This window comes from Artemia franciscana, chromosome 2, assembly GCF_032884065.1.
Source record: "Artemia franciscana chromosome 2, ASM3288406v1, whole genome shotgun sequence".
NCBI lineage: Eukaryota > Metazoa > Arthropoda > Branchiopoda > Anostraca > Artemiidae > Artemia > Artemia franciscana.
This window is the reverse complement of record NC_088864.1, coordinates 21,770,442-21,782,669: the sequence shown is the minus strand read 5'-3', so window position 1 is coordinate 21,782,669 and position 12,228 is coordinate 21,770,442. Positions and strand designations below refer to the sequence as shown.

General features: G+C 32.8%; 2 protein-coding genes across 9 annotated transcripts in view; one reads left to right on the top strand and one right to left on the bottom strand.

The window, feature by feature from the left end:
* Nucleotides 1–4,445: 4,445 nt before the first annotated feature.
* The window catches only part of LOC136038653 (uncharacterized), a 150,952-nt gene continuing 143,169 nt past the window's right edge, over nt 4,446–12,228 (bottom strand). The window contains exons 1-2 of one of the 8 annotated variants that reach the window (XM_065721927.1): nt 12,136–12,155; nt 4,446–5,748 (exon numbers count right to left, since the gene is read on the bottom strand). In XM_065721927.1, coding sequence (XP_065577999.1) covers nt 4,734–5,748; nt 12,136–12,140 — 1,020 coding nt within the window. In that variant the 5' untranslated portion in view covers nt 12,141–12,155 and the 3' untranslated portion in view covers nt 4,446–4,733. Of the gene's footprint in view, nt 5,749–8,749; nt 9,240–11,466; nt 11,709–12,135; nt 12,156–12,228 lie in introns of those variants that run through there. The other 7 variants (XM_065721966.1, XM_065721935.1, XM_065721950.1 and 4 more) reach the window with 7 other exon arrangements.
* Nucleotides 11,807–12,228, top strand: part of LOC136038732 (translation machinery-associated protein 16-like) — a 29,658-nt gene continuing 29,236 nt past the window's right edge. Inside the window, exon 1 of the mRNA XM_065722092.1 lies at nt 11,807–11,935. Within this exon, the coding sequence (XP_065578164.1) occupies nt 11,933–11,935 (3 nt within the window). The 5' untranslated portion in view covers nt 11,807–11,932. The remainder of the gene's footprint in view (nt 11,936–12,228) is intronic.

The following is a 12,228-nucleotide window of genomic DNA, read 5'->3' as shown; positions in this document are numbered from 1 at the left end:
CAACAAAGCCTGAAGCAAAAGATTTTTATATATATAATAAAACAGCTGATAGTAATAAACTCTTCACTTGTTTCGCACAGTTTCAACCATGCAAATATTATTCTCTGCATAGTTTCAGACAAAATGGGATAAAACTCCTTAGAAGTGATTTGACCTTGATGAAAGGTCTGGGCCAAATACTGAGCTCCTAAGAACTCCCCAACAGAATGTTCATATTCCTAACTACGAAAAAGCAAATTTTGTATTTTTTGTATTTTTTTTTTCTACCACTGGTCGCAGAATATCGGAAGGAGTCTTATTCATACTACAATCCAGAGTTCCAGTACCCAAACCAGATGCTGATAGCAAATCGGACGGCAAATACTGCTTTCCTTTGCCATTTTCACCCCAGGGATTAATCGTAAGCAAACGTTGTCTCTTGGCAAAATTTCAAGAAAGCCATTTTAATCAGACCCATTAAAAAAACATCTCTAGAGGCAGCAAGACCTATGCAGTCCACGGGTAATGGACCAAAGTTATGAAGACTTCTTTATTTTATTACGGTTGCAGCAGCATCTGAAACCTAGTAAAGAGCAAACCCCGGCTTGTAGTAGCCAAAATGTAAATAAATGGGTTTTTCTTGAAGAAAGGGGTTTTATAGTCTTGTGACGAATAATTTTAATGTAAAACTGCTTTTAAAATATTGAATTTAATTCATACCCAAATGAACAGTAATTTGTAATTATGAGAAGAAACCTTCGGGAATTTCAAAAAGAGCTTGAAATCTCTGAAAAATAACGAACGATTTACAGTCCCTTACATTGCAAAGCAAAGGAAATCCCATTTTTGCATGGGTAACACTAAGAAAGTATTTGATAGTTTAATTTTTATTTCCAGTGGTACACGGGCGTAATTTGCTATGGGGCAGGGGGCAATTACCCCTTCCGGGCCTAGGTTTTCCCTACACCCGAGTTTGCCCCCCCCCCAGCTGAAATTTAGCTTCTTTCAAAATTTTGTCAAAACTAAGATTAGCCTGCATAATTTCAGCATCAACAGAAATGAATCAGTTTTCTTTATTATATATTTACCTTTATAGGACTACAAAGTATCATTATAATACTTTTATAGTACTTTCACGGAACCAAATGGCTCATTTTTCAGTTTTACTGTCATTTTACTTGATGCGAGAAAATTGGCTCCAACTTTGCCCTCCCCCAGGATTTTAACGAAACACGCCACAGGAGTGGTGGTTGTATCCAGCCAGTAGTTGTAAACACCAAAAGGGAACGCATTTGAATGGCAATAAAACATCTGGATATCCTCTAAATTAATAACATAAATGGGGCTACTGGAAAGTGCGTTTTGTCCTGCAAAACATAAATTTTCTCCCAAATGGGGCTCAAATATCAGAAAATCCAAATTCTGACAGAACAAATTGATATTTCATGTTTATAGAACTTTTATTTGGAGGTTTACCGCTTCCTATCTTGAAAACTAAGGAATCTAACGAATTCAGACGAACTGTAAAGAAGATAATGTCCGGAAAAAGCGAATAATTATCGGCTTATCAATTAGAATAAATCAGAAAAATATATATTTTAGCCCTCCTTTGTCCCCTATCCTTATGTCAAAATTTAAAGCACACTTAGCCTCTCTAACACTCCCTAAAAGCTTCCACTTGAGATATTGCAGATCCAACAATTTTATTGCCTTGTACCACAAATGTCTTTTGGATTTACCATACTATTCGGACGTCAATAAAGTCTAATTTCCACAGAAGCTTATAATGCAAAACTTCTTGGTGGATTAGAGATATTCTACTTTTAACTGCTCCCCTCAACAGAAAACTTGAGATCTCCCCCACCCAACACATACTACATAAAAGCTTCAACTGCATCCCTGAAGGAATTCTCAAGATATTGCATATATGCTATGTTGACAGCCTGAATACACGTACTATCTTCAGACCTTTTTTGCCCCTTCCTCCCAGTCAATATTTGAGGTCAACTTGACCCCAAGCATCCCCCGGAAGTTTAAAATGAATCTCCCCAGCCGTTCTTCAGATACTGAAGAAATCCTATTGTAATAGCCTGTGTACATATAGCGACTTTCGATTTACGTTGCTAAGTCACAATGGATAGATTCTCGTTTCTGGAGGAACTTCAAGTGCCAAAACTTTCAGGCAGTTTAAAAAAAAAGAAATGTTTAACCATTCTCTTCTGTCCCACATGTCTTTGTAAAACAGACTTAGCAAGTGAAATGTCAATTCGACACCCTGTGCACCAGCAATGGCTCTGGAGAATCTTGATCCTATCCTTCTGTCCCCTCTCTCTCAAGTTAAAAAGCTGATTGTCTTTTAATTTACCTTGCTACATAAGCTAGAATAGATTCGAAGTTCTACTAGGACCTACAGTGCAAAAACATTTTGGTTGACAAAAGATAAAAAGTTTAGCTCTTCGTCTCCCAGCCCTTCCACATTCCTTCTCCAACATTACCTGAAAATTTCAACTTGGGCACCCACGTCATACTAGAGATATTGCGAATATTGTATTTCGATATCTAGGATGCATATAGTGTGTGTTGATTTAACTCTAACCTCTCCCCAAGTCATAGTTCAACGTCTGCGTATCATCTGGACCCTTAAAACTCCCTGAAAATTCCAATTTAATACCCCAGCAGTTTCCAAGATATTAAATATACAATATTTTGAAGAGATTTTTAGAAAGTATTTCAGAAGAGATATTCTGGGGATACAACTCTCATGAAAACACATTATAAAATACCTAATTACTCAAATTCAAGGATCTAGAGTTGATTGGTGAAATAAGGTAAAAATCGATTTATTTAGTAGTTTGAAAGAACAAGGATACTATTGAAAACATTGATGTAGTTCTGCATAACTGAAGCCCCACTAAATATGTCCCACTTAATCCCACTAAAACTTGATCGAAAAGGATGCTCCAATCAACCCGACAGCAGTAGCATATTGGGAGGGGTTCCTTCAAACGAAAACTGTGATTTCTAATACCCTTTTTAGGGATGATTGAAGGGTAATAAGACCCCTCCTTACCTGTTTTGACCCTGAGTCTTGTCATGGCAAAAGATAATGTTAAACTGAAAATCAAAGTAATTTTTTCCCCAATAATAGACATTGAACTATATAGAGGAACTGACTGATGTTTTAGATACAGTGAAGTTCCACTCCAGCAAACTGAATTCCAATTTGATAAACCACGAAAAATTTCCGTACTATGACCGTCCTACAGCTTTGTTAAAAATCTCAACTGAGCTGCTGAAAAATGTAATTGTAAAAAAAAAAAAAAAAAAAAAAAAAAAAAAAAAAAAAAAAAAAAAAAAAAAGTATGTTTCTGGTTTTCCAACTCGCATTTCTAAAGATGGCAATAAACAATTTGATACAAACAACTTTCTGCTAAATTAGCTACGATTGAAAAATTTGTAATGGAAAAACACCACGGATATGCGAATCCAGGGTTAAAGAAAATTCGACTGATTGCAATTTGCTTAAAATTTAACCAGAAGTAATTTCTAGACATTACAAAAACAGTCCTCTATCAGTAATTTTCCTTTCATGATTTCCTAAGAATTTCAGAGAATTTGTGCAACACTGTTGTAGAAATTATGTAAGTTCACATTAAAACTAGAAAAAAAAACTTATGTACCACGACCCAGAAGTAACAAAACATTTTCTCTAAAAAAGGAAGAATTACTTGTTACAACTTCAGAGCTGAAACAAGAAAACAAGGTGCTGAAATTAGAAAATAAATTGTTAAAACTGAAACCAACTAAGGTGAAATCCCTGTAAGAGGATTTATATATACAGAAAAATTATTCTGAATTACAGGATTGACGTGTCAGAAAGATCTGAAAATCTTCATGACACAGTAATGAATATATATCTATAAAAATCAGTATAGCAAGTCATGATCACTTGATGTCTTGTATGAAAAAAAAAAGCCACTACGTCTGATATAAATGATAGCTGAAACTACAGGGCAACAGGAAAGAAAAAACTCAGCCTATTTTTCTGCAATTCAACAATTACAATCAATCAATCATTCTTAAAGAATACAGTAAATTGAAGAAAACAGCCTACAGCCTTCCAATTGATTTACTTACTGGGCTGGAAAAACAGATAAAGGAATTAGACTATTGGTTCTCAGCTACAAGCTAAAATTACAAATGGAGCAAAGATGGTCACCAAGACTCGCGTGATCCAGCAAAACTTGGAAACCTGGCTAGAGACAAGGAAGTCAAAAGAGTTATAGCTGTGGTTTTATTTAATATTTATCCATCCTTTGATCACTCTACCCCATACAAATTTTGGCAATAAGCCCAATACAAAATTTGGCAAATTAAGCTTTACAGTGACACATAAGAACCACATAGATGGAGAATCAAGGAGGCATTAGAATATCCCTCTAGTTTTTCATCTACCAGTCTATAAATTTAGGCTTAATACAACAATTTATTAAGAACATTAACAAATTGGAAAAACATTTACATGTTTATTGATAATTACAACGGAAATTTATTTAAAACTAATTTTAGTATCTATTTGGATATTTTCTATGGTTGCTCAATCAAAAACCTTTGAAATATTTGTAATTGTACCCAGGTTTTTTTTTGTACCTTAAAGTTTGGTTACATTTTCTTGTTTTAAAGCTTCATTCTTGGAACTTCTTGCATACCATTGCCACACTTCTCTAAATTCCTGTTCAGCAGACTGGTCACTGTTACTGTGCATTTAACAACTCTTTAATGTGCCGACAACCACCATCAACAAATACAAATTCATTCACTTTGTAGTATTTTAGTTGTTTTAGCAATTTGGCTATTCGAATCTGGTCTCTCTCAACTAAACCAAAACACTGTTCAACTTGCTTTTTCTCCAATGCATAAAATGGCACAACTTTGGATTCCTCATTTAAGATTCTTGTATATATTTTATCACTTTGTAGAAACTTTTCAACTTCTTCTCCTACTTCTGAGAAACTTATCTGTCCTTGATTCTGTTCCACCAAATCTTCTCCATCTGTGGTTGTAAACAAAATTAGATTTCTTCTATCAGTGCAAAGAGGGTTGGGACTAGATGCTGCATTAATAAAATCAAATAAAGGCTCAATTTGAGTATCTTCAATATATTCCAAGTTTTCAATCACAATTAAGTTATTTCCACAACAAGAAAGATGCTTCAATATGTCTGACAGCATGTCAGAAGCCCCATCTGCATTAGGTAATAGGTTTGTGGGAACAAGAAACCTAAGACTAGATGGCCATAATTTATAAATTTGTGATACAGCCATAGTTTTACCCACACCAGGAGGACCACTTATCACACACATTGACAACAACTTCTTGCTCTTTTGACTTTCAAATACGAATTTGGCCAATGCTTTTTTAGCATTATCTTGCCCAACTATTGATTCTAGAGATGTGAGCACATTTTTATATTCTATAAAAAAATCTTTTTCTAGTTGACATTTATTTTCTTTGTAACTAGATCTAAACTTAAATACGGCAAGAATAAGCAAAAAAAATATAAGAAGTTTAAGGGCCCAAATGAACTGTGGGGGTGGTTTGACACTAACTTCCAATGAATTCTGTTTTTGTAAATTTGGCTGGGAAACTAGTGATAGTTTCTTGTGACTGACATCATATAGAACCACTTCTTTCCTACTAGATACTTCTAAAGTCTTTATATTTCTTCTTTTACTGCATAAGGCATTATCAGTTCTATCCATTAAATACCTGAAAACAAAAAATGTTCATATTTTTGATATAAAACCTTGAATTAAGAATCCTTTTTTCAGAACACACTGACATTCTATGACAAACATTATCATTAGAAGTATTTATACTGATGACAGTTGCTGTATATGTGATCAAAATATCTAGACTTTTCTACCTGCTTTCACTGTCTAAATAAACAGATTTATCCCCATTTGAATGTTTATTTGTTTGTTAAAAATGCTCATGCACATTTTTATATTCATACTTCATATAAACGTGCAAGAAATTTGACAAATGAAAATTTATTCTTCCAAAAATATCAAGGGCCAAATCTTCTCCCCATGTGCTTGTATGCCTACTCTTGTGTTTCTTTTTTTTTTGTTTTATAAATAACGGTATTAATTTTTTACGCCATATTAAGAAACTAAAAATGTCTTTTAAATGTACGTTGGACCATGTTTATTATCTACAGTTCTAATATTTTATTTCATAACCAAGGCACTTGGTTTCGATTGTAATAGGCTGTTGTTAAAACTGAAGAACTAATGATAAATATGGGTTGGTAGAAATTTCTTAGAAGGGTAATATTCCAAAAGTCTTAACTGTAATATTACTACACTGAGCACAACAGGTTTGGAAGATTTGCAAGAAAATCCTCTTATCTGCATTGGAATCGTCCTTTACATGAAAACATGTTAGCCTAAGTTAAAAAAATATATGAAGAACTAAGTTTGGATTTGAATCTGCTTTTTCTAGAAAATTTAAGTCTTGTTTTCATTAAACATTAAGAATCCAATTTAAATACTAGCAAATTAAACATTTTTTTTTGCTCAAGAATTCAGCAATATCTAATATGCACAGAAAATTATTTATTAATTCAATGCACTATAGACCTAGATTAAAGATTTCCTTTACAAAAACAATTGATAAATATTACAATATGAACAGGTACCTTGAGACCAAAGCTTGATTTGGGGACTGATGAGCTGCTTAATTAAGGAACTTTAGAAAGCCAAATGAAAGTATTAATATTAAATCGAAGCACTACAAAAAAAAGGATAAACAAGCATTTGAAAATCTCTAGAAAATTTTACTTGACGAAAAGGAAGTACATTACACCTATAACCAGGAATCTGCACAGAGCATTTGTGCTTCCGAGAAAGTATTTCTGTTCAATGTGTATTTGATTTTCAGTCTTAGAAAAGATAGGCTGTATACAGCCTCTGGCTATATACAAAAGCTTACTGATTTTGTGATTTTGCATTATTGTTTGTTCTTGTTTCTCATCAGCGGACAGTTCATAATGCTAAATAAGCCTATTCAGACAAAATCAGAAAAGTTTTGTATAATACCTAGTCCTTTTAGGGAGAGGAGGGGTCAGAACTTTAACAGCAGAGATTATCAGACTTGGGAAGAGCCCTGGAAGGTGAATTGAATAATAGATTTCTTCTTTTTTTTGTCTGTATTCTGTTCTAGAATGTAAATTCACTGATTTATCATTCATTTTAGCCTACTGCAGTTTTATATTAATAAATAACTTAATTAAGTGTTCTTTTATAAGTACACATAATTTGCTAGAAGTTTCATTCTTTTTTCAAAAAATTCTTCAGAAATTTCATTTTGTCATCCACTTTTTCTAGGTTCATAAGATCCATATTTTTTGCAATGCAGCTATAATTTTTTTAAATGCAACACATGTAGAAAATTAATGAATCAGAGTCAACCTATAAACCAATTAGGTAGCCATCTTTTGCATGGCTTCATTTGAAACTAACGCTATCATAATAAACAATTCTCTCTGTCAAAGAATATCTCAGTCAACTCGTTTTAGAGAAGGCCAAGCTTCTAACATTTCTTGACCTGGTAATTCTCACTAATCCAGACTTTCTTATAAAGAATGTAATACCCATACCTGTTGGTGATAGTGACCATGTTGTAATTATTTCGGAATTATGTTTGCCTACTAATCAACCTTCTTCTAAGCAACGAAAATATGTCAATTACAAACTAGTCTCCAAAAGACTTGCAAGTGTCAATTGGAAACAGCTTATTACTGATTATATTGATGAGAGTTGGTCTAATGTGTAAACTGAAATTTTGAATGCCAAAAAGTCTTGAATCAGAATTTTTTGGGCTAAACAGGCCAGAAATTTACCTTTCTTAAATACTAAAATAAGTAAGCTAATTAACAGAAAACATTGAGCATGGAATAGTTAGAAAGAAAAAAAGAAAACCTCAGAACTTATCAAGTTTTCAAAACCTTTTGTAACCAGACAACAAACCAAATCAAGCAGTTGAAGAGTAAGGTAGATGGTGAGGAGCAATTGGCTGAGGATGTTAGGGATAATCTTAATTTTTTTGGATGTATGCCTCTCAAAAATGTTCCAACATATAAACAGTCCCTGATTTACTTACTTTTACTTTTTTACCCACATTTTACTTATGTACTTATGTTTGTGTACTTAAGTACTCATTTTTATTCATTTTATTTAACAGGCCAGTTTGGTTCATTGCTGTAGGGAATGTTTTAATATTTCACCTATGTATCTATGTTGTTTTTGTATGCAATGTAGGCTAGCTGACTCAAGGCATCAAGTTCAGCAGTTTTTATGTTTATGAGAGTTCACTTGATAAAAAAGTTCTATTCTGATACCCTGTGCAATAATCAACTATTTGCTGATCCTGAGCTGAAAATTGAAATTTTCAACCAACAATTCTCATCTGTTTTTTCATCCAATTCCAGTACTGTTTAACCCAACCTCCAATATATGATGTATCACATAATACAGAGCCTATTCTAATTACTGATACAATAGTTTTGAAGCAACTCATGTCCACCAAATGAATAAAGCTGCTGGTCCAGACTGCATTCCTCCTAGTATCCTCAATGAATGTCAGTCAGTCTTGTGCCAACCTATTTCCTTGCTGTTCCAGTTATCATTAGATCTTTGCAGACTACCTCTGGATTGAAAAACAGTCCATAATTAAGAAAGGTAGAAAAGATCATGATGAAAATTACCAACTTATAAGCATGGCATCAGTGGTTGTTACAGTTCTTGAAAGAATAACCAATTCTTCACATATTTGAAATCTTAAAGCAAATAATCTTTTGCACAGCTCACATAATGGCTTTCACTCTCTGTTGATACTAGATCTGTTGATACTTATTTTATAAGCTGTTTCTATTATTACATTTCAATCGTATCTTAAAGATATATATATAAATTGGTCTTGTTGTGAAAGATTGAATTTATGGATAGTTTTCAGCTTAAAGTCACAAAAAATTGAACAACAGATTGTAATGAACAAAACTCATCAACTGTAAACTTAGGTTTGTAGTTCATTTTTAAATATAGCACCAATTACTGTGAGCCCCATGTTTGAACTTAGTATTAAAGCAGGTTCCAGATTTAAGAAACCTGGGTTTAAACACAATGGCTGAAAATGGTTGATAGCAGACTTATGTAGAACCCGTACTTCTGAAAACAACTGAATTATATAAATATCTTCCCTCAACATAATTCATGCTCTAAATTTGATGTTGAAGTTTTCATTGATTGTGTATATGAATTGTATAATTAATCAATTGAGTACATAAAGCAATTCTGTGGAAATAAAGAAATAATTCTTGGCTATTTTTCAAAGAATATACTAATAGGAAATCCTAATGAATATACTAATGTTATCTGCATATATATATATATATATATATATATATATATAAATTAGAATGTTGACGCCTAAGCACTTTAGAGAAATAATAGGAATTATATAATTATATAATATAATAGGAATATATATATATATATATATATATATATATATATATATATATATATATATATATATATATATATATATATATATAAAATAAGAATGTTGACGCCTAAGCACTTTAGAGAAATAATAGGAATTATCAAAATAAACTTACTAAAGTCTTTTAGCTTGGGGGAGAAAATTAAAAACATGTTCCCTCAACATAATTTATGCTCAAAATTTGGTCCTTTAATATTCATTAATCTAGCTCTAAGCACTTTAGAAATACAATAAGAGTTGTCAAACTAAAATTAGGCTACTTAAAGGGGGGGGGGGAGGGCAATTCAAAAACATCTTCCCTGCACATAATTTATGCTCTGAATTTTGTCCAGAAGCTTTCACAATCTAGCCCTTAAAAATATAACAAGACTTGTTAAACTAGGATTGCTGAAGTTTTTCAGTTGGGGGGGGGGCAATTCTAAAACATTTAACCTTGATTAAATTTATGCTCCAAATTTGTTCCTGAAGTTTTCATTAATCTTGCTCTTAGTACTTCAGATATAGAGTCAGTACCTACTAGAGTAGCTTAGTTCAACCAGAAAACATAAACTCTGGACTTCTGGAGTTAGAAAATACAAACCACCTTTCTGGTTTAAGTATAGGATTATCTAGCCTACATAGGGCATAGTACAAACAGGTGGCTGCAATTAAGAGGTGTTAATGGTAAAGCTTTACATTCATCAAAAGGTTTCAAAAATCTGTATTACTGCATATAGCAAGACTCTCATGAGTGCATGTTGTTTCTTTGTCATTTCTACAGAAGTGCATTCATTTTTCAGCTTTTTAAAATCCCTCTTCAACAAAACTAAATATGTGTTAAGTGGGAAGGGTTTTGAAGCCAAGGGAAATGTTGGGGTTGGGCAATATGAATGAATAATGACATATAAACAATATGCAATCATCAGAATCTGGCTATAGGCCTAGGCAGTAACTCAAAAAATAAAAACTCACAAAAAATAAAAATAAAAACTCACAAAAAACAAAATATCTTCCCTTCAAACTTTAAACACCACAGAAGCTTGGCCTTGACTAACCTCTATTTCTGGGGATAATAGGGTTGCAATGATGTAGGATCATAGCCATAACAAACAAGGCTGAACCAATCAGATCATACCCCACTCCCCACAGGGATCATGGGCTAATACACTTTGCTCTACAGGTAATGTTACCTGTAAGCAAAATTGAGCATTGCAGTGCCTACCTTTTATATTATTTAAATAATTGCTCTGATTTGCCAGTTCAAATTTCATCACATGCCAATGTCACAACATCTACTATTAGCATTAATGGAAGCATGAGTTTTTTCATTATCTTTTGACTTCCTACTATAGCCTACAGAAGTTACCAGTGATGACTGGAATTAGTATTTAAAATATAAGTTCATTCATATTGTATAACCCTAACTTTTCCCTTGGCTTCAAAACCCTGCCTACTTTATGTATTTTTAGTTTGCCCCATGGAGTAGGAAGGTCAATTAAAAATGAATACACTTCTAGAATTGCCATTTCTAAGTGCTATAGTATGGGAACTATATTGCAAAGCAGCATAGTTTCTAGTTTGGACAACTTGTGATGAAAGTAAAGTTTGAACAAGTTGATTAATGGAAATAGTATTTTGGAATAAAAAAAAGTGGATTTTTTTTAAGGTAAGCAGATTTACAGCCTACTTTTAATAGTAATAGCCTACATAGTCAATTTTGAGCAGAAAATGGACAGTAAAACAATGCAATGCATTTTATAGAGGAGCAAAATGTGAAAATAGGGAAATTAAAAGAACTTTCACAGGATATAGCCTACTTTTGTCTGTAGATCCATCCCTGAATCTCTGATTTAGCTCTCAGTTAATTATTAAACAATTTATTTTCCTATCCTAGTAGGATGCATTCCAAAATAGCAAAATTTAGCTCATCTAGAATTTTACCATGAAAATAGTAGAGTCAAACACATTCCCAATATACGCTTTAAACTCAGAATTCAGTCCAGAAAGTTTCATTCTTGAAACTGAACCTACTTTGAGGGATTGCATACAGTTTAACACCTAGAATATTGCTATGCTTACAATTACTAGCATTAATACTGGCACATAAAACCGACACTTTTGTGACTAGGCCTACAACTTATAATCAATTATCCTCGTTAACTTGTTTTGAATTGTTTAAATTGTTCTGGTTTGCGATAATCAATCCTTTACCATCCTAACTTCTATATGTCTATACTATTAAAATAAAATCTTAAGCTTTCTGATTAATTTAAATGAATTGGCTCAGAGTTTTTTTCATATCATTGCCTAGATCATTTTTTAACTGGAATGTTATAAATACAAAGGATTTGTTTTGAAAATTCATCGGGAAAGATATTTTGAAACTTTCATCACGTCGCCATCAATAATGGTATGCTAAATAAAGCAGAAACTTGGGCCTTGCTCAAAAATAACTGGTGCAGGGCCTAAATTAGAAGTTGGGTCTTTTAAGTTTAGAAAAGCTATTCTTCAATTACAGTTTAAAGAAAGTAGCCTATCATAGGAATTAAATAGGCTATTCTAAAAGATTTGGAGTTGTTGAGAAGGAAACAATTTTGACCCAATTCTTACTTCATAATGTGCAGAAAAACTGTAGCTAATAAATTTTGACTGCAATCTCATTGTGTAGTACTCCTAACCCTCTCCCTCACTGGATATCCACCA